Consider the following 26556-nt stretch of genomic DNA (forward strand, 5'->3'; position numbering starts at 1 on the left):
TTTCAATTTCGACTTTGCCATGTAGATATTTCGATTATGTAAATAAAAATATGATTATTTGAGTTGATGTTCTTTGGATTATTCTGTATTATACATATCTCTTTTTTGTTCGTAATTAAAAATATAATGCGTAAACTTTACTATTTAAATTTTTTTTTTAGCTCTCAGCTAATGCACTAAAACTTAACAACCGCGCTTGGTTTTAAGATTTATTTCGCTGTACTTAAATGTTTCTTCATAGCTTGGTTGTCATAAAAAATTCACTTTTATATGTAATGAGACCCACACATACGTTTGCGGAACACATATCTGCATTTACGCCTTCATTCGTAACTTCTTTCGCACATTAATTCCAAACTTTGTATTATTACTCATAATCATCATGCCAACGTCCACGCGTTTTCACACAATGCTTTTAGTTATTATGTTATATATTATACAAATGCGTGTGTATGTATAAAAGTACATATTCATATATGTACATACACATGTTATCGCTGTAGCCTGCATGTATGTATATGCATATGAGTATTATACGTATAAGAATATACCTAAGTCACTCATACGCAACGTCAACCCGCATGTAAACGAATCTACCGCCAACTAAATAGTTAGCCGACTCCTATGGCCATTTGTAAAGAGCGGTTAAAGTCTTCACGCAAGCAATAACAGAGCAGCTGCAAAAATAACAACAACAAAAATATGATGTTTTTGACATTTTACGCTAACCACGCTCATTCGCCTTGAGGTCACAATTGTGGTGGCAGAAAACGGAAGTGAATCAGTTCAGCAGCAGCGATGACTGCCTGTGGCACAATATTTTTGCTTATACGACATCGTTTTGCATGTGTGTGTGTGAAAGACTCCTTGTTATTGCTTTTCATATGTGACAATGACAGTAGAGTCTTCCTTTAAAAAAAAAAAAATCCTCTAAACCTTTCGGTTCGTGTGTATGTTATTATATACAAATATGCATGTATTTGTTAACGTTTGCTTTAATAGGTACTGTTATTTGCATGATTATAATGTCACTTTCATACTTTAGTACTTACAAGTAGAATACTCTTACTTATGCTAAGCACATTTCAGCTGCCAAACAGTGCGAGTGTGCATATACTTGTATGCCTCATAAGCGCGTTAAATTTCTTTCTGCGAATTGTCGACTGCAGCTCTGCTGAATGCCACTACTGTCCAAAATGTGATTATGAGCTTAACTTCTTACACAAGACTTAACTCAAATATTTTAATTTAGTTTTAGTTAGAATTTAGTTGTTGTTAATAACACAATACATTTTTGAATTGATATCTTAAATAGTTTTGCTAAAGTGTAGCCGCTGGGTTCAATCAGCATTTCTCGAATATGCTGCAGGGAATATTCGGAGACAAATGGGCCAATTACTATCAAGTTTTTTCTGTATGCTCGGTATATAGTTTATATCTGGAACTGGGTTTATTAAGTTTGCCACGATGTCTAAGTTTTTGAGATATAGATCTAAAATTTTTTTTTGTTTTTGTTTCAATTTCCAAATTCACTTGTTTTCGGCTGTCATCTTAAATATGCCCCGTTAATTACAGTTTGTATACTATAAATGAACCTTTAATCTGCGTTGTGAAAGTGAGCTCCAGAGATCGTAACTTGTTCTCATTGAAACAAAGTGTCAGTATAAGAAGTCTTAAATGTTAGGACCTATGGACTTCTTTAAAAAATCTCCAGATCGAATACTTAGCTCTTAAGCTACAAAAGAATTTTTAGGGATATGTATATCCTCACACTTAACCAAACTTTTGAAACTAAACTCCACATATCCTGTTATATTATTAGAAAATTGTATACAAAATACGCATAATTTATTTAAAAGTCATATAAGTGTGTCAAACCTAGCGGTAAATTATTTTATTAATTCACATTTGGCCTTGTAAAGTTGAAATTCACGAAAAAATATTATAAATATTCATGCACACCAATATGTATGCACAAATTGCATTAAACATTTGGAAACAAACGAATTTCAGATAAAAAATACATACACACAAATACATTTATGCATAGGTAATTATGTTTAATAATTTCAAATTGAGTTAAATTCCAGTCTTATGTCATATTAACTAATTTCCAAAGCATGAAAATTTGGCTTTAATCAGTTACCGGTCGCACCCGTGCATAAACAAGCATGGACAGACACACACGTACAAATTGTAAATGCACGCTAGGTGATTAGGCCCTCTCAAGTCTTAGTGATCGCTTGACAGAGCAATACATACATTATGAATGCCGATTGTGTGGATGCGGATATGCTACAAATTACCAAATTACAACAACAACAAGAGCAGCTGTAAATGGCGTTAATGCAGAAACCATGACACTGATAATGGCGACTGACACACGAGCCATTGAATTTGAAATGTGGCGGCAGTGGCTAGATAGCGGTTTTGACTAACTGCTAGTAATAACATTACTCACATACAAACTCACACATTCACTCTCTTACTTACTATCTGTCGGCCACAGATATAGTCGCGCAGAGCTTAGCAAAGTTGGCAGAGCAGACGAAGTAGCGGAAATGTCAGACCACCAGTAGCCTTGGTGGTTGCTAGCAATATTATTTGTACGTTTATATGTAAATGTATGGTATACACAATACATACATATGTGCGTCAAGCAAGTATAATATTTGTTTTTGTTTTTGCGTCTGAAAATTTGCAAGACGACACTTCGCGGGACTAAAAGCCGCACATTTTTGTACTTTCTGAAATTGGTTTGACATTGTTTAGAGAATTGTTGTTGTTGCTGTTGCATATCGTTATCAAAGTTGAATTGGCTGTGCAGCCTTCGACATGTCATAAACTTTTTGAGGGTCGAAATAAAAAAGAAGAAATCAATAAAACACCATTGAATACCAACAATTTTTTTTACACTTTTCCTTTCAATTCAAAATTGAATTGACAGTCGAAGGCCGAAAACCGCCAAAAAGTACAAAAAACAAAAAAGAAAAAAGTAAACAAATATGATGAATGTATATGATATATAAATTGGTGAAAAAATATCGACTGGTATGTCAAAATTGGCGCATGTTATTTCTGTTGTTGTTGTGTTACTTTGTTTACCTTATGCATTCATTCGCAAGTAAAAAATAAAAAAAGAAGTAAATTGCTGCCTATAGCGTTTTGTAAACGCACGCATTCAACTTTTTTCTAACACATTGACGCAAAACACACACACACACACATTCCTGCTGTTATAGTATACATATGTACAACTGTGCGCTATTTTGGTTTCGTCGATTCCGTTAATTTCGATGATAAAGTTGTGCCAGGCTCCGAAAGGCCAGTTGAAGAAATTATCTATTAAATAAGAAAAAAATGCCTAGAAACTAAGCATTACACAAAAAACCGTTTGGAACCATTCAAATAGGGCTGGGTATAAAAAGTAGCTCGATGTATGGGTGCTACACGAGTCAACGGAAATAAACCTCATGGATCCAATTTCCAATTGTGGATCGCTGCAGAATCGCAATAAAATTGAACCATCCGCTTCAGGTCCGTCTGAAGCAAGCAACCGCCCAGATATAGCCAGCTTTGACCGACAGGATAGAATTGTCTCGATACGACACCAAACGATTACTTCATGTTCCTGTTTATGGGAATTATTCTACTGGTGAAAAATTCGCTTACTGATGGGTTATCAAATAAAACATGGAATATTTGACACAAATCGGAATCTAATTAAAAAAATAAATTGTTTAAAGCCCAATTTGCCCCTTGAAGGAGAATCAGAAGTACATAACTGGGATTAGTCGATGGTGATTGAATTTAAGTACTCTCCTGCAAAAAACAGAAGCATAAAACTAATTATAGTTTCTACTTTCCTATTTTAGTATTATAATTTACTCTTTTAGCAATTTCATTACTTTGTCAACCACAGGGTGCACCATAAAGTGCGTTTTTATCATTGAGTCGCCACTATAACTCACAAGATACTACTTGCCAGCATAAATCTCAAAAAAAAAAAAAAAATTAATAAATTCACATATTTTAAATTTCGCTGAATGTTGCTTAAATATTTTATAGAGTTGAATTTGTTCTTTTGCTAAAATTGATGTTCGTAGTGCCTTGCTGCTGCTGCTAATGCGTTGATTTTGACTTCTTTATTTTTACATTGGTTTATTGTTATTGCTCATTTTGTCACAGACATTTTGTCGATTCATAAATTTTTGTCGCTCGAACAATTCGTTCATAAATCGTTTGCAACTAGCGCATGTCGTATTATTTATTAGCACTTTTGTTGCCGACTTTATTATGAAGAGTGGGAAGAATCTGTAGGGGGCATTGTACAAGCTTGTAACAACCTTACATTAAGGCTTAGTATGTCTGCGTGCGTGACATATGTCACTTTTATTTAAGGATCACTGGACTCTTGTATATCTTTTGTCTTGAAGCTTTGTTCCGAATGACATTTTCGTTGTTATTCTTCTTTTCATTTTTACTTATTGTTATTTTAATAATGCTCTAATAAAATTTTTGAAAACATCTCATTCTTTAAAAAGAGATAATAGAATATATAGATGCTTGTATATATTTGTTAAGAGAAATATTTAATTTATATTCCTCATAGTTTTTCAGTAAAAGCAACATATATTTCTTTAGTTAAGAACGAATTTCATAAGTAAAGTCTATTTTGAGATGATCTCTCGGCTGGAATGTGTTTATATAAAACCTTTTGTAATTTCTCGTCAGACCATGCCTAATTTGGAATAGTTTAGTACATGAATTTGCTGTACCTGTACACATTTATAACATTATAATAATAATATATAAGTCTTATTTTAAAAATTCCGTAATAATGAATATATATTGAGTTGTACGACCTTCTTTACTGATAATGATTAATATTTATAAGTTTACAATAAATCATAAATAATAAATATTTTCGAGCAAACAAAAATTACAAATACTCATTACTCCGGAGCAAAAAAAAAATAAAACTCAAAAATTATGATTACTGGATTATTTTGTTTGCTCAAAATAAAACTCACTTTTGTCCACAGGTTTCTTATGAAGTATTTTGCTAACTTCATTGGATGCCGTTTTACAACAAAATTATAGCTTCCTCTTCTCTTTTGTGAATAACACAGAATAACACAAAAATTTGGTAAGAAATTATTATTTCGATGAAGCCTAGTGGCAATACTTACGCTATATAATATTATTTTTTTCTAACTTTTGGAGAAGGGGCAAATGGGCGATCCTTGAGACTTTTTTTAAAAAGACATGCAACGAAGTTGGCAAAAACCTTCATAGAAAACCTATGATCTAAATATGAGTTTTATTTTGAACAAAATAGGCGGAGGAACACCTTCCGGTTTTGGCAAAAATTTTCATCAAACTAAGGAAAGTATCGCCGTGATTTCATTCATTTAAGAAAAGAGGATACACTGTTGTCAGAAAAAGATTGTTTTTGAATTTCATTAAGATTTCTTACATGTTGACAGATATGCTGTTGTTGATATGTATAAAGTGAACCGCTGGGTTGAAAATATTTGTGCTAGGTATTTGTGGGCTAAGGGAAGTGTTGACCTGCTTTTGCTCATTTTAGGCATAAGTAATAGTGCGATTTAGATAATTTTTGGACGTAAGATGAAATACCTTGTGGGTACTTTTTGTGCAAAGATTTATTCTGTTAATTTGAGTTATCTTGATGAAATTTGATGCACATGTTTGTTGGCAGCATAAGAAGATTGATATAGCCTATGGACGTAATCGGATTATTGCCACGCCCACAAAATACCATTAATCAATTGCCATAATTAAGATTCACAATAAGATACAATACTGTTATTTGGTACAATGAATTGCATTAGGAAGGGACATCTTCAGTTAGAAATTAAAACAAAATGCGGTCGTGGTCCCGCCCTTCAATAGGTCTACTATCCATATCTCCTAAACTGCTAAAGCTATAATAACTAGCTTCACTCAGAACAAATCCATATATTACCCTTACCGACAGTGTGAAAATGGGTGAAATCGGGTGATAACCTAACTTTTCGTACTTGTAGGCTTTATAAGAGCCAGTACAAAAATTGGACAATAGGTGTGGCATTGCCCACTTTTAGCGGAATACCCATATCTCGGAATTTACTTAACAGACTTCAACCAAATTCGTTACAGTGTAAACATGGCAAAATTGGACTACAACCACGTCTACCTCCCATATAATGCAATTTGAAATTCCACCATTTATGATCAACAATTTTCCAAATCGAAGCAAAACTGTTCAAGCCTATAAGTACCGAATTTGTGACCCCAGTACATATAGTTGACTTTTTACCGAAAATATCGGTCAAAGTGTGAGATATATAATTGAAATTCAGAAAGGATCCATTCCTGATAATAGTATGGTCGTCAAAAATGGGTTAAGTCAGATCATTAATTCACCTAGCCCTCATATACCTAATATGTATAAAGACAGTACAAAACACGTTGGTCTATACCTTGGTCTAAGCCTCATATCCCTAATGTAATAAATTCCAATACTTTGGTTAAATTTGGCTTTTTCGGTTGAGTTTATATCACATATTTCTCATTTAAGGATCCATTTAGTATAATTTTCGTTCACGTGATTAAAATATATGACTAAAACTAAGTAAGTGCATGACCTTCAATATAAGTTAATAAGATACCAAATTTGATCCCAGCAAGTAGCAATAGTATAAAATGTTCGGTTACAACCCCACTTAGCCATTTCTTGTTAATTTTTGTTAAATAAAATGCCTTTACAAAAAAAAAATTATCACAAAAAAATGCATTGTTTCTGATTTGTAAGTGGATATAACCCCTTAAACTGAAGCTGTCTATATCATTTCACATAATCTAAGATGTTGTCCCTGCTCATCAGTAATCAAGATTTCTCCATAAGATTTCTCTAATTATTTACACTTTTCAACGTCCACCTTTACGTGCTATGTTTTTACAAAGTGTAAAAAGCAGTGAAACCCAAAATCCAATAGAACTACCAAATTTTAAAGGTTCAAAGCCCTCATAGTTCATCGCATTAATATCTCCACAATCACTTACTTCCAAAATCCACATTTGTTGAAAAGTGAAAGTGAGTAGGAAAATTTCAGCCAAGTAAATTAATTTAAAAAGTCGTTCAATAGGCAAACAGAGACACAGAGATAAACCCCCAAGTGTCCATTTTCCATAATAGGATTATAAGCTTTACAAATACCGCAGACACTTTCAAGCAATAGCAAACAAACCAAGTAGAAGCCACAAAAAAAAGAAAACTCAACAACACAAAAAGCGATGAAGAACGTAAAGCACTTGAATCAACGAATGAAAGTACATATAGGCAAATGACAAAGTGACATTGCAACCGGAATGTGGCAACGACTGCCGACGGCTATAATAAAAGTAAGGTCAATGATATCCGCTTGTAGGCTTCCATACATTCACATCACTTCAGAAAATCCCTCAAGAGATCACCGTGTTATGTTCTTAACTGAAATTTATATTAACTAAACATACATACACACATAAAGATATATTTTATGGTGTGTATTAAGTGAAACATTTTGTCACATTTTTGTTGCTACCTAAACACTTTTTTGTTGTGCGAATGCATTGCTGGCGACTCGCAACGTAGCTTCTGGATGCGCAGAGGCTGTTGTGGCCGTAAAAGTGACTTCAAAGGTCAGAAGTATTATTGTGTTAATGGTTTTTTTATGTCACCGAGATTTTGGTGATTGATTTATAAATTTATTTCCGCTCTTGAACATTTTTCTTGTTTTCCTATTTGCTAATTCTTAAAAAAATTTTATACAGGTCCTCTAAAAATAATTTACAACATCTTAAATGAAGCAGTTGATCCACAACAACGTCTTAAATGAAGTTTTGCTGTCTCGCGAGCGCATCTGTTTTCTAAGAGACTACCGAAAATGACATCGTAATGCCAAGTTTTAAATACTTTCGTTTGAAAGTTTCACAAAATTTTTCTAACATATGTATTTTTGGAATAATAAAAAGTTTAAATAAAATGTTTATATTTTTTTTTATAAAAAAATTGTAATTATGCTGTTTTTGTTCTAGGAAACCTTTGTACCCTTTAATTATGTTGATTTGAACGTAAATATCTTTGTTTACATTTTTTATAATTTGTTTTTATTATTATTCATATTTGTGCATGTTATTGATTTAAAATAATTTTTGTATTATTTTTTTTTTTTACTTTTTTTACTATATCATTATTATTTTATACTAAAATTTAACTGTCTTGAATTTTTATATTTTTTTTGCGAAAATATACAGTGAAACATAAATATTATTTGAAAAAAAAATTAACAGCAGAAGTAACTGATTATTACTTTTAATGTTTTTGTTTTATTTAAGCTTATTTTGGTTTTTTCATTTAAGCCATATATTTGCACATTTGCTTTCTTTTTGAAAAAAAAATATATTATCTTAAATTTCAGCTATTCAAAACACTATTTTTGTTAAATAAAATTTAAGGCAATATTACCGTTTTCAATTAATTTCTCATATTTTTTGCATCTTGTTTCAATTCTAAACATTATAAATTAAATATTTATTTTCATTATTATTATTTTGCAGCACTTATTCATCCACACAAGCACTCACTGACATATGAAACCGAATCAACATGTGTGAAAAGTATATATATGCAATCCGACAGCCGACACATCCGCCTAGAAACATTTCCGCAAAATAAAAATACTTTCCGGTTTATAAAAAAATACGCAACTGTACGATTGGCAAATTCGAATTTAAAGCGACGCCTCGGACGCCACAAAGTTCGTGAGAAAACTGAAAGTATATTTTATGGTAAGTGAGAAGCGAGTGAATGATAAAAGTAAAAGCAAAAGCAACACTTTCACTTCAGCTACTTATTTCTTATGGACACACCCCTTTCGCCCACTCGCGACGGTTAAATGCTTGTTTTTTGTGTATTTGCAGATATTAACGGGTCTTTTTGTCCCCAAGCTGTCGTTGCGCGTTTGTATTAATCGCTTTACGAAAGCAGCAAGGCGAAAACAATAGAAATATGTTGATTAAATAAGTAAAACAACAACGTCAAACTGGTGGCCAGACAACTGCAACAGCAATAAAAACAACAGGCAATTACAAAAAAGTTTGCACACATAGCAATTAAAACAAAAACAAAATGCTGATATACACACACATACATACAAATACGAGTATATGTATATCCAGTTCAGTCAGCAACAATGTGTAGTGTTGCCGTTACTCTGGAATACTTTCAATTATTGTTGTTGATTAAGCTAGACTTGCCGATCCTGTGACTTTGCTAGCCTGTCAGCATTGTCTATTTAATTGTTTGTTGTTGTCATTTGGGTGGAGTACCTAAGCGCCGTTAAGCCAGCTGCGGCCGTGTGCCATTATTTGTGCGTGTTTGTGTATGGGTGTGTGTGTGTGGGTGTTTGCTGATATTTACCATGCGGTCGACCATAATGACCAGCGTGCAAACTAATAAATTGCAGAGGACCGAACGCAAAGTAATACAATAAACAAAATTGAGCAGAAATATGCAAGAGGAGAGAATGAAATGACACGAGCAAAGAGGTCACCAATACACTATGCCAGTAACTGTGTATGTATGTGGTAGAGGGGTTAGCAGACATTAAACGCCAAAAACAACATATGGAGATAATGGATGCGGTCAGCAGCGAAGCTCTTTAACTTTTTAGTTGATGGATTAATATCGTAAAAATCGCCCCCTCAGGAGAGTAATTCTGATCACAATTAGTAAAAACTTACACTAAAATTATTGTACTTTCGAGTATTTATCAAAGTCATATACCAAGAGTCTATAAGCAAGTAATATCTTTATCATTATTTAAGATATTTGTAGAGTTGTAGGGCTTGAAGATTCTAAATATTACATAATTGCCCATTACAATTCTCTCTATAGCCGAGATTGGGTTTAAGGTGGCTCAATGCTATTACCTACTTATATCGCTATTAACTCATCTATTTGCGTCATTGAAAATTCAGTTGAAAATCTATATCTCCTTTTTCGTCATAGCTTGTACTGCATTCAGAAAATCATATAGGTGAAATTATGTCTACTGTTTCGGAATCACACTTAAACGAGGGATTTATTTCAATTTATTATCATTTTAGAAAGATGTACCACAGAGAAAATTCTTAAAATATCATCACAAAGCATAGAGCGAAGCATAGAGGCTAGTGCTATTATATGTGCACCGATTGAATGGGAAAGAGACCATGGCCACTAAGTAACATACTGTGTCTTTTTTCTTTATAATAGTAGACTCAAACGTCTGCTTTGCATAACTGATCGAACAGTGGGCACATTTTTGCTGCTGTAATTCCCGCTTGATTGTTATACTCTCGCAACATGTTACTACAGAGTATAATGGTGATCTTCACCTAACGGTTTGTATAACCTGAAACTAATCGAGATATATATAGGGTTATTTATATATAATATAAATGATCAAGATAACGAGCCAAGTGGAATTCCGAGTGACTTTCTATCCGTCCGTCCGTCTGTGTGCAAGCAAAAACTTGAGTAAAAATTGAGATATCTTGACGAAACTTGTTACATATGTTTCTGAGCACCCAAAAGAGACCGGTATTGTAGATGAGCGTAATCGGACCACGCCCACAAAACGCCATTAAATATTATAAAATGCTATAACTAAGCGCCAAAGTAAGATACATAACAGTAATTTGGCACAGGAATCAAAGTAGCAAGGTATACCTGCTGGCTACACTTTTGTTTAAAGTGGACGAGGCTTCGCCCTGGCTGGTTTAATATACGTATCTTTCAAACCGTTAAGGCTAACCCAACTATACTTGCTGGGAAGAAGTTTTTTTAGCACTTCTTGATATGCTGTGAAAATGGGTTAAACTAGTGGTAACCACGCACATTTTCCATATAACGGCTATGTTGATAATTACAAAAAGTGCGATAACTCACTGTGTCCCACAAGCATTCAATTTCACAATCAAGATGGTGGGTAAACATTTTATAGCAGCAGGTTTTAAAATTGAACAGTGATTCTTTCACTTCCAGTACACAAATCAAGTACCAAGGAATATATCTCTTTAACGCTTTTCGCAAGAAATGCTCCTAAGGTATTTAATGTTATATCTTACAAGTAAGGAAGTTCTAAAATCGGGTGTAACCAAACATTTTATACTCTGGCAACTTGCAGAATCAAAGCCCGGGAAATTACTTCAGGTGTTGGCAAAAATTTATATTAAAGGAAGTATTGATCCGATTCAACCCATTTTTGACACACTACATACTATTATTGAGAGTTTCATTTATTTATTTTAGTATATGAATTTCTATTATATAATATATTTTACACATTGACCGATATTTTCGGTAAAAAATCAACTATAGGCACTGGTGTCCACATATTTAGTACTTAGGGGCTTGAACAGTTTTGGTTCGACTTAAGCAATTTTTAGTCACAAGGTGGCTCACTTTAAACGCATTATTTACCGCGATACAATCATTGTTGCTTTATTTTCATAGTGGAAAGTGAAAGAATCAGATGGAATTTAAAATGGTGTTATACGGGAAATAGGCGTGGTTTTAATCAGATTTCGCCCATTTTCGCACTATAACCACTATGTCCAATTACGCCCATCTGCAATACCAACCATCTTACGGTACCAAAAAACATGTGTAGCAAGTTTCATAAAGATATCTCAATTTTTACTCATGTTAGAGCTTGCATAGACGGACGGACGGACAGACAGTCACCCGGATTTCAACTCGCCTCTTCATCCTGATCATTTATATATATATAACCCTATATTTAACTCGATTAGTTTTAGGTGATACAAACAATCGTTAGGTGAACAAAACTATTATACTCAGTAGCAACAAGTCGCGAGAGTATAAAAATTGTATAAATCGGGCTACAATTTTTCAAGGACCCAGACAACAAATACGGAATTCCAGTGCATTTGCCTAATTTTTTGCCGAACATATTGGTCAATCTGTGACTTTTAGTATTAAAATTCAGGCAGAATATTTTTGTGATGACCGCGTGCCCTTGTGCCAAAAATGAGTATAATCGAGTCAATACCTCTCTTATACAAATACTTTTCAACTTTCGTCAACCGATTCTATTAGTCAATTTGTAAGAAATCACTTTCTAATAAAAGCGCATCTTCTTGCCTGTGGTTGTAAAAAATTAATGCAATACTACCTACTTTTATTGTAATTAAAATATATACGAAAATGCTGCATATTACTTTGCCATGCGTATGTATAAAATGTTCGGTTACATACGAACTTAGCCCTTCCTTACTTGTTCTTTTTTTCTCATATTTGTTTGCGTGCAAAATGTCTGCCACGCGTACTTGAAGCAATTTAGAAGAAGTTACGGAAAGTAGCCAGGTCTTATTATTTCTAATTTTTATGTTTTCTGTTTTCAATGTCACCGCAAACAGTATAATGACCTTCGTATGCGTGTCTTTAGCCATCTAATTCGACCGTGAATAATGAAGTGTATCTCATTGAATTCTATGCAATCTTCATTCAATGTCTTTTAGCTAGTTTTAATTACTTTCGTTTAATATAATAAATGAAATACTATTTTCTGCAACTTAATTGCTTGCACGCTCTCTCTACATTAGCGTAATGGCATTTGCAATTAAGTTCACCACCTGGTTAGTAGGGACACATGGTTGGAAGTTCATTTCGGGAGTTGTTTTTTTCTTGGTATATTCGTTTCAGCTTTATAATGGTGGCCCAAGAGAGTTTCTCATTTTTAAGAGAGATCCCACAGAAGTACATCTACAGGAGCAAGTTTAAAACACATTTTCTGAGGCCAGTCAAAAATAAAAGATGCATGAAGAATATGTTATTAAGGAGAAGAATAAGAAGAATATTCGATTACATATAAAATTATTCCTACTGCTATGCTCATAAGGTGCGATAAAAAGTATTGTTCAGTAGATGCTTCATTGCTATAAAAAGGTACTGATTTAACTTTTTGTTATGCATCATATTAACTAGTTCTCGGCTTACACTGTCGTAATATTATTCTATTCATTCTTTATTACACACTTTAAGACTTCCTTGCTCTTGATTTTGTGATTTCTAATTTTTCTTTAAAAACTCAAATGCTGTATAGGATAAAGTTCCGAACATTGTGAAGGTACTTTCTATAGTTTTGGAGCAATTTAAAGGAACCATATATTGACTATCTCAGCAGTAAGTTTGGAGCGTTGTCTTGTTGGAAAAAATATGTTCTTGACTTGCCTTAGTTTGGCTTACTTTTCGGCACCGGGCTTAAACATTTTCTTCATTCATATAATCAGATAAGCAAATCTGTGACTCAACAAGTTCGAAATTGTCAATTCCTCCAATTGCTATATATTTCCTCATAATCATTATTCCAACGTCATGCTTCACCGTTGGAAACAAACCTTCTTTATTAAGCGAAGAAAAGCGCTTCTGCCACATAATTTTCTGATCGCTTATCCCAAAAATACAGATTTGATTTCGCTGAAAACAAAATATTTTTCCAGAACTCTGGTGTCTTATTAAAGTATTATTTTGCGAAAACAATGCCTTTCTATCTTTGATCAAAGACATGTCGGAAGAATCAGCTTTATTAAAAATTCCAAAATTATCTTAGAAACTCTATGCGCTTCTCTATGTGTTAGCTTAAGTAAATGGGCAGAACTTCTTTTGAAAGTGATGATTCCTGTTTGCTCAAATTTGGTTATGACTGTTTGGACTGATGTTCATACCATTTTATGTTAACAAATCCTAGTTTCAGGAACAGTAAAATTCTCTTTGAAAATACTCTTTCCTGTGACCTCCACGCTCTTATTGCACATAAGGTTCAAGGCTTCAGGTACAACTAAAGTGTCTCGAGAGAATCAAAAAAAAAAACAAGTACATATGTTGAGGGTTTCTTTTAACTCTCTATTGCTAACATGATGATTATCAGACATCATTTTTTTTTCGTTTTTCGCCTGTTAACTGAGTTAGTATTTCTTTGCAGTGGAATTCCTCGTGTTCATATGTGCTCAGGTTTATTAGTATATAGAAGACTAATTCATTATTGTGTTAAACCAAAAGCGTTCTCCGAAGCCGCACTTGATACTTAGGTGTTGTGTTAACAATTAACTTTGATTTGCGCACAAGTTTTGGCGTGAAGTTTATTGTATTCAACGTCATTAAAGTCGTGGAAAACTCATCAGTGTATATTAAACAAATGAACGATTTCCATAGCTTCAGTGCTGTCGTCATCTGTTCTGGTGCAGTGCTGCTACTTAAACGAGATTGTAGAGAATAAATTGCTCCATTTTGCTAAAGCCAGTGCTGATTACTGGTACTCGGTTGGTCTCTAAATCTCTACTTTCCTTCTTCGTCCTTGCTGCGTATACAACAAAACTCACAACCCAATGTCTCGATTACACGTAGATATATGAGCAAACTCGCATTTATTAATGTTTTCATCCATTGGCTATTGGCCTTGTTAATATTTACTCTTATGTTCTTCGTTTAATTGAAATACGATTAGCGGTGTAATTGACCTCCGGAAAATTGTTTGCCACTGCTGCGCTCAATACGGATATAAGTAGGTGTGTGTGTATTAAGCGCAATCAAGTGTCAGCTGGTAATTGTCAATAACATTGACACACCCTCTCTTCTATTTGTAACACGAATGATAATTTATAACTTCTCCACTTATTTATAGCTTTCATGGAATAATATTTGGCTTGTGTGGCTATAAGTGTTGGCAATAATTTTAATGAAATTGTTAGTCGAACACCGTAGATCAATGGCAAGAAATAACAAATGACAGCTTCTAAATGAAAATTTAATGCTTCTGAGAAATGTTAATTAACGCGAAGAGTGTTTCGGGCTTATGTCTTCAGGCTACTGTTGCTATGGCGAACAAATTTGGCAAGAGACACGTACTTTTGTTGTTACGTTGAATATGTGCTATCGAAAATTCCAACATTGTAACTAACGGACACGCGTGTGGTTAATAACAATTTAACTAACTTGGTTTAAGTTGTCGCATAGCATTGGGTAGAGGAATGATTGGCATAGATGGTAAACCATTTAATTAGTTTATTTATTAATATATGCACTTTAAGATGTTAATTGGCCGATTGATCATGATAGACAGGAATTTTGAACTTATTATATTATATATATATTATACGTATATTTTTTTAGACTGAACCTCGTTTTAGTCAGTCACAATTTTTTTTTCTCTTCTTCATTAATGATATTTTATTTCACTATTCTTCTTTAAGGCTGTACCACGAGGAGCAGCAAGTCCTTGGATTTCGGTCCAATCTGCTCATTAGGAAGATTGTTTTACTACTAGATCTCCAGGTTGCGAAGTTCAACTCTATAAAATTCATTTTCAAGTAACTTTCCAAAACAACTATAAAAGGGCTGCCACCCAAGAACAAATATTTTTCAGAAGCTTAAAATGTGCAAAATGTATTTGCGTAAAAATCGTGGCGCATAAACATAATCATACTCGTATGTGCGTGCACACGATGTGCAATTGAGCTGTTGAAACTGTGTCGAAAATTAAAAAAGTTAACTCAGTGGGACAGAGGCGACCTGTAGAGTAGCGACGTCTATTAAAATGCTAAAAACGCAGAGAAATACTGTTGCGAAAAAGGCAGCCATGAGTGTTTGTAAGGAAGTCTGGAAGCGTGTGCTCCTAAGAATTTGCTAGGTAAAATTTGAGTGGTGCAATGTAAACAGCACACAAACATTGATGAGGACTAGCAGTTATACGTTGCGACAATTATGGTTTTAAACCAAGTATTTAATAGCGTCACATAGTCTGAGTTGCTGGCGCTTGCAGTTGTCGTCTGACTGCTCCAGCAGCTGCCCACTGGAATGTCTTTATTTTTTCTTTGCTTTGGCAGCATTCTCACTATTTGACCTCAAATTGCAAACTGTTTGCTTTTTGGTTTGGTGCTCGTCAGCTTTGTGTATATTCATGCTTGTCTTTATGTATTTATTTATGTATGTCGCTTAGAATAATTTTTCTGTTCGTTTTCGTTTTTCAACTCTGTCCGCAATGGTGTGCAAATGCCTGAAATACTTGAAATAACTGTGGGTTGCATCGAAGCCCTTTTGTAATTCAATGCGCTTTTCATTCTGCAGAATATTTCGAAGACAACACTTTGGTGTCCTTTCTCGCTCTATTTCTGTTTCCATTATTGCCGTTAAAGATGACAACTATATGTATTTTATATGAATTTTAATGTATTTGATATTTACTTCAAATGTTTTTGAATTTAATTAAAAACTTAAATAAATTAAAATTGTTAGATTAATTTTTCATTTCTATTACACAGTGCTTTCGCTTATTTGTGAATGTCATATGATGCTAAGGTCTTGAACTTGTGATTTTTAAATAAATATATGGACATATATGAACACAAATATATATGTGCTTTCTCATATCCTGTGCGCTCAAATATAAATATATATGGAACGATGGAAATTGCTTTTGCAAAATATAAAATTCAATTTTCGAAACAGTAAGCACAAAGCTTTGAGGAAGAAAGCAATCGAATTATGAAATGTGCAAATGGAAAAGTTATTTTATATACTTCTGTTAAACTGGAAAAATGTCTTGTGTAATGAACCTTATATTTCAGTATTTTTATATTTCGCGCTTTGCGAATATGGCCAAGGACTCAAATCTCACATAAATTTTGATTCCTTTCTAACCTCTTGTGAGGACTTTTCCTAACGAAACATCAAGTGTCTCTGCAACATAACTTTCCACAACAAAAGCATTTGATTATGATGAAATAAAACACTGCCACTGAGCGAATAAAAGTAAATCGAGAAAAGTGGTAATAAATTGGCACAGCAACGTGCGCTTGGAGATAAAATGATCTACAACGACATTGTTAGCGAATTGCAATTGAATACTTTTTTATGCAAGTGCATTTTGTGGTTTTTCATTGGACATACTTGCGTATTTATGTATATGAATATACAGTATGTATACATCAAATTGAAAGTTATCTCTAAAAAAATCTAGTATTGCAAATCATCATTATCATTATCAGGTCAAATATTCAGAAGCAGGAAATCAAAATGTGAACTTAAATAAACTAAAATGCCTATCTCTCCTTTTTAATTTAAGTTGATATTTCAGTGATAAATATAATATAATCACCCTCAGTTTGGCATCCTTTAACTTAGCATTGATTAAGTATGTATTTTATTACCTTTTTTGTTGCCCTCTATATATATATAAACGAGCGTTTGAACAAAGTCCATTAGGACACACACAGCCCATAGTCATATGAGTTTATAAAATTTAATAAATCGGAAATCATTGTTAAGGTCGCAAAAACATAGTGTAATTGAAGTGAAAAAATATTATAACATTTAATGAACTTAAACTAGTATTTAAAATTAAAATTATTTAAAGGGAATATACATATGCCCAGACTCCTACATATTTGCATGTATATAAAAATAATCATGCATTTCCTTTCAAAATACAACAGTTATCCTGGAGTAGATTTCCAGACAAATAACTATACGAGTATTAGTAGGTAGACTGACAGAAGAATATGGCTGAACGAGAAGATCTTAAGGCTGACAGCTCTGGAAGCAGCAAATGTGGTAGAGATAGAGTAGGAAAGAACACCAAAGAATGGTCTATAAAAATTTTTCGAGCATGAGAAATGGCACTTCAAAGTAACCAACATTAAATCTAAGTATTTGAAGCATTTGCAACATTCCTGAAAACTAAAAAACACAATGATCCGATTATACCCATCTGCAATTCCGACCTCTCTTGGGTGCCAATGAATATATGTAGCAATTTCAGCAAAATATCTCAATTTATACTCAAGTTATCGCCTGCACAAGAAAAAGTTACAAACATACAAAATACAGATGAAGCTAATAAAAGCAATATAATAAGACCAAAAAACAATCCGTTGTCGCACTTAAAACTAAAGACACTTCTCACTAACGTTAGAACAGTTAGAAGAAAAAACAAGAAAAAACGTTAACTTCGGTTGCGCCGAACAAAAACAAAGGCCCCTTACAAGAACTTGATTCCGAACGTTCAATTCGTATGGCAGCTATATGATATAGTGATCTGATCTGACCAATTTCTGTGGAGAATAATTTGTTGCCTTAAGTAATAACTCGTGCCTAATTTCGTGAAGATACCTCTTCAAATAAAAAAATATTCCATGCAAGCACTTTGCTCCGATCGTTCAGTTAATGTGGCAGCTATATGCTATGGTCATCCGATCCATACAATTTCTTCGGATATTACATTAATGCCTTAAATAATAATACATGCCAAATTTCGTGAAGATACCTCGTCAAATGAAAGAGTTTTCCATACAAGCACTTCATTCCGATTGTTCAGTTTGTATGGCAGCTGTATGCTATAGTCATCCGATCTGAATAATTTCTTCGGAGATTACATTGTTGCCTTAATTAATAATCCGTGCCAAATTTCGTGAAGATACCTCGTCAAATGAAAGAGTTTCCCATACAAACACTTGATTCCGATTGTTCAGTTTGTATAGCAGCTATATGCTATAGTGGTCCGATATCGGCCGTTCCGGCAAATGAGCAGCTTCTTGGGGAGAAAAAGAAGTGTTTAAAATTTCAGATCGATATCTCAAAAACTGAGGGACTAGTTCGCGTATATACAGACGGACGGACGGACAGTCGGACGGACGGACAGACAGACGGACATGGCTAAATCAACTCAGCTCGTCACGGTGATTATTTATATATATACTTTATATGGTCTCCGACGTTTCCTTCTGGGTGTTACAAACTTTGTGGCAAACTTAATATACCCTGTTCAGGGTATAAAAACAATAATTTAGACTATGTGAAGCTATGAAATGCGTTATTTGAAGCCGCAGTTGCCACACGTCTTAAAGAAAACCTTTATAGTAAAATAGTTTTATTGGTGAAAATTTATTGATATTTTTTATGATAAAATTTCAAAATTCTATTAGTTTTTAGTTGATTAGACGCAATTTTGTATAAAAAAACTAGCTACGTTGACTAAATTTCAGAGACCGTTATCATTATAATTTTTATTTCGAAAATCACGTGATAATGAATATGTATTGAGTTTTACGATTTTTACGATATTGACTTGCAACACAATTATTATTATTTGGTTTTTGATGGTTGTCTGTACTTGTTTAAGTTCTATTATCGTTTTTATATCGAAGTGTTTTTCGTATGGATAAATATATATCTCAAAGAAAATTAAATAAAAAGCAATCATAAGCTTAGTTAGGCTTTTAAATTTATACTGCGCTTATAAACATTTTCTCGAGGGTGTGTTGGATTGATGATCAATTGCTTGTCTACATGTGGCCTTGTGCCAAGACGAAGTTTGAAAATCTTGCCACAATTGTATTTACTACTTATCGCCCAAAACTGAACAAAGAAGTCAAGTGCTGAACATAATTACATCAAAAAGAAAATGAAAACTTGTAGCAATTGCAATAAAGGAGCACTTAAGAAAAACTTGCATATTAAGAGGGGCAAGTTGGGGGAGTCTTCCACTCCCTAAGCTTTATGATTTTAAAGATGAGTGAAAAGAGCCTCTGTGGTAGAATAGAAGACTAGAAAGAAATTGCAAACAGTGCTAAAAACAACAAAGCGGTATATTGAATATCAAATTCCGTTTGAAAAAGATCACTGTTTTGGAGAAAATGGACGACTGCACTTGCAGCTTATGTTTTCTCTTACATTTTAGGTATTTAGCTGCCTTAGAATGGTGCGCCCATATCGTGCTTCTACTACTTTTGCTGAATCTATGAGTATTGTGCAATATTCTGAATGAAATTTTATGGTTTTTATATGGTTGCAGCCACTTGGTTGATTGAAATTTAATTTTTTGTGGGTGACAATAATAAAAGTTGTGTCAATGTGTATTGTGTAGGAGCGTAAGCCTACCCTATTTAACTTTAAATATCTTTGAGTGTTGTCCAGAGTCAAGTTTTTGGACGCAGTCAAGGCTAGAAACACTATTTTGGCACCCAGCCGCTTGACTTTACCTTGTGCTGTTTAAGAAGAAATTTATCTCTTTTTTGTTTCATGTATGATAAACGAATTCCATCTTCTCTACATCTTTTCAGAATATAGGCAAACTAGAGTTTTGAGTTTATCAACAACAGCAATTTATTTTCCTTGGCAACCTTTGCCTGAAGGCTTTGGTTAGCTAAGTAGCACCTACTTGCACGCAAGTATATATCATATACTCAAGTTTCTAGTGTCACCACATGTTAGTTAAATTAGGAATATATGTATTTGAAATAACTTCGTACTTATATATTTAAATTTTTTCATATATATATTCACCATATATATTCTTTCTTAACAATCCAGTTCTTTCTTCCAAACCATACATTTACGGCAGCAGTTCATGGAAAATTTACACAAAAATGAGAAGTCAACATGGCAATATGTATGGAAAGTCAAAATACAGACGTACATATATGCTTCTTAAATTGAAAAAGGGCAAAGTTCTAAATGTCTTTTCAGCTCATTCATTTTTTTTTTTTTAATTACGACTCATTTTCAGAACCACGAGTTGTTAATGAACAGTGACTTTTAGTTTTATTTTTCATAGTCATGTTGAGAAGAAGTAGTCACTATTGACCAAACTTAACTTATTGAATTGATTAAATTTTTTCTTGTATTTTAGTTGGATTGGGGGGGTTTGCGATACAATAATTACTTTTTTTTATAGTTTTTTGTACTTTTTTAAATGTTATTACCTCTTGTATATCGGAAGGAAAACTTACCTGTGTCTCTCTCTTTTAAACCTCTTTCAAAAAATGTTCAACGCAAAAAAATAACGTTAACCTAAATTGCACCGAACCTATAATATCCCTCATAAATAAAAATTTCCATACAAAAGTTTTATTTTAATGGGTCAGTTTGTTTAGCAACTATATGCTATAATAGTTCGATCTAAACCATTTGTTTTGAGATTGTACTATTACTATTCCTATTTCGTGAGGATATCTTGTTAAATAGAAGAGTTTTCTATATAAGGACTTGAGTTTGATCAGTCAGATTGACATCATCGAAGGCAAAACCAAAGACATGTTCAAAATATAGTGGCCATTCAAACATAAGTGTCAAAGGGTTATGGTCAAAGGATACATTATTCCAGAACGGAGGTGATGAAATATTTACTCCGGAACCAGATAATAACAACATAAAGAGACTACCCAAACAATACACAAAAGAAATAATCATTTTAAATACTTCCTTTCTCCCAATTACTTTCCAATAAGGCAACGTCAATCATTGTCGAGATTCTGCAATAATGCCACGGTATGTTATACGCACAAATATATTGTAATAATGTTTAAAAGGCAATTATTAGCTTTAAGAAAATCAGAAATTAAAAAAATGCGGCCAGATGTGTCATTTTTTTGTGAATGAATAGCAATGCTTCAATAGCATATATAATATAAAATGTATAATATTTATGTTATTGAAGCATTGTTACTTTTTACTTTTTAAAGAAAAATGGCAAAACTTTATATACAGGTTGGTTGAAAAGTTTCTACGCTCGAAATGAAAAAATATTGTTTTTGGTACTAAATATCCTCCAAAAATTTTATGCCATCCCTGTAATGACTTTTCGAAAATAACCGTCTACGGCTGTAATAGCTTCTTCATTCGATGAAAAACATTTTCGACGAAAAATTTGTTTCAGGTTTTTAAAGAGCTCTTTTCTCGCAAACTTTTTCATCCGGCTGAGCCAAAAGGCTGCAATAATATTCAGAGTTCATTGTTTTACCTTTCTGCAGATAATTAATTAACAAAGTTCTTTTTGCATCCCTAAAAACTGATGCCATAACTTTCTTTGCTGATTGCTGCTTTTGAGCTAAACAAACAGTTTCAGTCCAGTCGGTGTTATTCTACTTAAAACGCTCCATTAAGTTTTTGTTGTATTGTTAACGTGTGCGGCACTAACGTTCCAAACAGATTTTTCATATGTAACTCTCCATGCAAAATATGAAGTACTCCTTTGTCTGAGATGTCCATGGCATCAGCAATTTTACGCTTAGTTAAACTTGGATCTTCGCTAACGATATTATGAACTTTTGTTCAAGAATTTTCTTTGCTTTTAAATCTTTCAAAACAAAGAATCTAATGACTGTGCGATATTAAATTGTTTCCACATTAAAACATTACTCTGGCACGTCAACTTCAAGCTTCTTAACAAAGAATAAACTGACAGAATAACTTATAATTTTGCATGTGTTCTGAAGACAGAGGAACCAACTTGAGCTAGTAGTGCTATTTCTTGGTGAGGCTAACCAACTTATCAACCAACCTGTATGAACGCACATGTACATCCATTTATAAAAGAGTCTATGATGTTGAAATTTTCAACAGATCTATTATATTATATATGGCATATCTTTACTCGACCTGAATGTATAGCTGCCCCAACAACAACTACACCAATACGCGTTTTCTTCTTAGGCATTTAAAAGCAAAGTGACATTAAAAAATTCTTACCTGTGACATCCGTTTGCCACTCTCCAACTCTAGATAATCCTCTTCTCCGCTGTCATCCTCCACGCCACTACTGAACGCACTAGCGTCATTGCGACCACTCCCACTTCCCCTTCCACCACCGGCATCAACCGAAACGCCAGCGATCTCCGGCTCAGCACAGGATTTTCTCCTAGCCGCGCGCAAGCAACGTCGACGTCGTTCCACCTCATCCACCAAACCAATAGCGTCCTCCTCATCGCTTATCTCCATTGAAATGCGACGCGGTACGTCCGCTATTATTTCGCCAACATGATTGGCGATTAGACGCTTACGAGCAGTTTTCGCTTTCGCCCCCTTATACACGAATATATGAGTGTCCTTGTCCACGGCAGCGGTGAGCGGCATACAAGGTGAGAGTGGCGAAAAGAGACTGGTGCCATCTTCATCGATCGTCGCCGTCGCATGAGCGACGTGATGTTGGCTGCTGTTGTGTGGCGGCAGTCTGTGCAATGCCGCTGAAGCCGCGTGTGTGTGGAATGGCGGCGGACTGGCTGTGGAAGCGGCGCTGGTGCTGGCGCTTGGCAAATTAGCGGCAGCGGCCTGGCTACTGCTGAGATGGTGTGATTCGTAGTATGGTGTTGTTGTTGTTGTTGTATGTGGATAAGACGTATATGCGCCAGATGGTAATGTTGAGCTCGCTGATGAGTGCAATGGCAGCACATTGTGGCGAGCAGTCGAACGATATGGCATTGAGCGGCCGACGCTTTTTTGGAATGGAATGTAAGAGAGTGTAAAAATTGTATGATACTGAGAAATTTTTTGTAATAGTAATGTATTGTAGTTTAATTTTTAAATTTTAATATCAAATGTCGTAAGGTATACTATAAGCACGTGCAACCAGTATCCGAAAAGTATACCTTTTTATATAATTGTTCTTAGGTGTACCCGTGACTTAATTTCTTTTGGGGTTTTTTTTGTCGCAAAAATTTTGTTGCCTAACTTAAATAATATATAACTAGTAAACGCATTTATTTCCAGCAAATTATATATACATTTTAGATAGAGAATAGATGTAAAATGAACACATAAAGTGAAAGAAAAAATATGGATATTTTACATTCTCAGTTAGAGTATTATTTTTTTATTATTTAATTAGACGCTTTGTGGAATGCTTCATTGCAGGAAATATAGATGTTCACAGTTAATATGGTAAACATACTTCACTGCCCTATATACACATATTATTACCTTTAGTGTGACTTACTTGTAACCATATTTCGGTGATTCACTTTCATTGCGACGTCTCGAGGCGGACATCATCATATTCGCCCGTTCTCCACGGCTTGCGGCCATCATATATGTCCACATGATGATGAATCATGGCATTCGGAAACGTGCCAATGGAGTTCCACCTTTTTATTTGCTTGTAAATTAGATAGCTTTAATGTGAACTCGTATATTATTTTTTTACTCCTTTTGTTTTTTTTGTGAGCTTCGGCCGAAATAGAAGCCGTGTGCAATTTGTTATGCTGCACTTATCCGTAAAATGGCAAATGGATGGATAAACTACGGCATCACACTTCTGTTAGCGAATCGTACTAATCGGATTTAAGCGTACATTCAAAAAAGCATAGAAGGTTCAGCTAATATCAAATATAGTGTAGATAAGGGATTTTTCTGCTGCGGACGCACGTCACAATGTCTGGTAAAGCCGTAATTATATGTTGAGTTATTTTTTATACAAAATTTTTTTACAAATTCTTCACCATCGTATTTTGACACAGTTCTCCTAACGCATCACACTTATACCACTATTTATTTCAAACTGTTTTCAGAACCACTACCCGATTATATACACAACATTCTGTTAAAGCTATGTGTGGTTTACCAGCGTTTAGCACTTTTTTGCTTTTGTGAATTATATGTTAGTTTTGGCTATTTGCATATGCGCATTTTCCGTTATCTATTTTTAGGCGCTGATATTCCAATACATTGACTCATTTAACATTCATTACCCCATTGAAGCATGTCAATTACCTTAATAGCACTGAAAATAAATTGCAAGAAAACACGTTGTTATTACATACGCATACATATTTACTTAAAAGCTAAAGCATATGTAGTTAGTACATACAGACTATAATAATATATAAATGTATACTAAGAATTAACTGTGCTGTATTGAATTTGTTAGCAAACTAATTATGCCCAATGTCATGGTTTTATCCCTCTATTAAAATTTACTATTTTAGAGTGAATGACAAGCCTTGAGAAGGCATGACAGACCGAAAGCATGATAACTTAAGCGACATGATTATCAAAAACTACGCAAATAAGCAACACAAGGTTAACCAAAACCTGAGAAAACACAATAACTTGTATTAGAAGTATTAAAAAAGATTCATACATTGATTTTAAAGGTATTTTTGTGTCTTAAGTTTTCTATATCTATATCTAATAATTTAGTCTTTTTGCAGAAATCAAATTTATTTACATGACATTATATATTTAAAATGTTTTCCAAACACTGGAATTTGCTTGGATTAACTTGTTTAAAACTAATAAAAAACATAGCAGGAAAACTTTTTTTCACTATTTTTAATTTTCAAAAAATTGATCTTTAATGTAAAGTTGAAATTTAGAAGCTTTCCAAATACTTATAGCTCCGAAGATTCTGCCTAAATTCGGAATATGAATTAATGTAACGGGTGTTGTTTTTAGACGTTTCAATGAGGCACTGGTTTGCCATTTCATAATGACAACTGACTCCGAAAGAACGTTTGCAAATCGTGCAAATTTATTACCAATATAATGGTTTGCGGTCGATATTTTGGTCAATATTTCTTGAAAATCGAAGTCGGCCATAATGTTACAGTCAATGGGGAACGCTATTGAGCCATTATTAATTAATTTTTCGTGCTGAACTGGGGTGTGTTAATGGGGACACCTTTGGTTCCAACAAAACGTAATGTAATAAATTTATTAAAGGAATATTTTAGTCAGCGCATTATTTCGCCGCTGCATTATTATTGTGGAATTATGGTCTATTTAATTCTCTGTTTTCGGAAGGGACTTCTGCGAATGCGTAGACACTCTTACGCTGCTTAAGGCTTTTGGTCAACGTTACAGAGAAATAATAAAATTTTATAGTGTTAGGGATAATGATCATATGTGATTTAACGTCAGAATCTTCTCACCGTCTAGAAGTGCGTATATGTATATTTCTTGAGATTTAAAGGTTCCTCCAGAACTGATTTCATCTACCGGAAATCATAGAGAAGAGGTAATGATCTTATCCCAAATGTTTGATTTTAGCCGCTAAATTTCTCCTTAATATTTACTTAAAGCATTCAAAATTATATGTGTAATTACGCCAGCAATAATTAAATAATGTCTAGTGATGTTAAGTAATGTACTTACGAAGTACTTACAGAAACTTAAAAATATGTTTTTTCATCTCTACGAGCACTTATGTAAACACATTTGTGTTAAAACACAATCATAATGCACCTGTATTGTGAAAATCACAGTGTGCATATGTATATGTATGTATGTATCAATATAATGCTGCATATTCATCAGTAGGGGTTGTATGCAGTTCACTCGTGTGCATTAGTATTTGTATGCAAGCAAGAATTTATTTGCGTGCCTGCCTACATATTTAGCGGTTACAACGTTGTGACTCGTAATCCAAGCATATCGTTGCTGTAGAATATTGCATACAGATAGGCAGTTGTTGTACAATACAAACACAACAACAACAATGTAAAACAACCCGTTAAAAACAACCGTCATCCCTTTTACAAAAAGAAGATATCTTCCGGGCTTTAGAATACTATCCCTTGGGGGCAGAGAGCTAGAAGTGTCGAGGGAAGTAAAATACTTAAGTCTCACACTAGACTCCACTTTGCGGTGGAACAGGCACGTGGAGCTAACGCTTTCCAAGGCCACAAAGGCACTCATGGTGTGCAGACGCCTAGCCGGCAGATCCTGGGGCT

General features: G+C 33.9%; 1 protein-coding gene and 1 long non-coding RNA gene across 2 annotated transcripts in view; one reads left to right on the top strand and one right to left on the bottom strand.

Moving 5' to 3' along the window:
• The window catches only part of LOC138857008 (uncharacterized), a 42423-nt gene extending 32694 nt beyond the window's left edge, over window positions 1-9729 (top strand). The window contains exons 2-3 of the long non-coding RNA XR_011395990.1: window positions 8608-8838; window positions 8971-9729. This is a non-coding gene — a long non-coding RNA (uncharacterized lncRNA). The remainder of the gene's footprint in view (window positions 1-8607; window positions 8839-8970) is intronic.
• CngA (Cyclic nucleotide-gated ion channel subunit A) overlaps window positions 1-26556 on the bottom strand; it is a 69520-nt gene that overhangs the window by 17973 nt on the left and 24991 nt on the right. The window contains exons 2-3 of the mRNA XM_070108333.1: window positions 23823-24605; window positions 22580-23321 (exon numbers count right to left, since the gene is read on the bottom strand). Of these exons, the coding sequence (XP_069964434.1) occupies window positions 22580-23321; window positions 23823-23926 (846 nt within the window). The 5' untranslated portion in view covers window positions 23927-24605. The remainder of the gene's footprint in view (window positions 1-22579; window positions 23322-23822; window positions 24606-26556) is intronic.

The sequence above is a fragment of the Bactrocera oleae genome, chromosome 4 (assembly GCF_042242935.1).
Source record: "Bactrocera oleae isolate idBacOlea1 chromosome 4, idBacOlea1, whole genome shotgun sequence".
NCBI classification, from domain to species: Eukaryota; Metazoa; Arthropoda; class Insecta; order Diptera; family Tephritidae; genus Bactrocera; species Bactrocera oleae.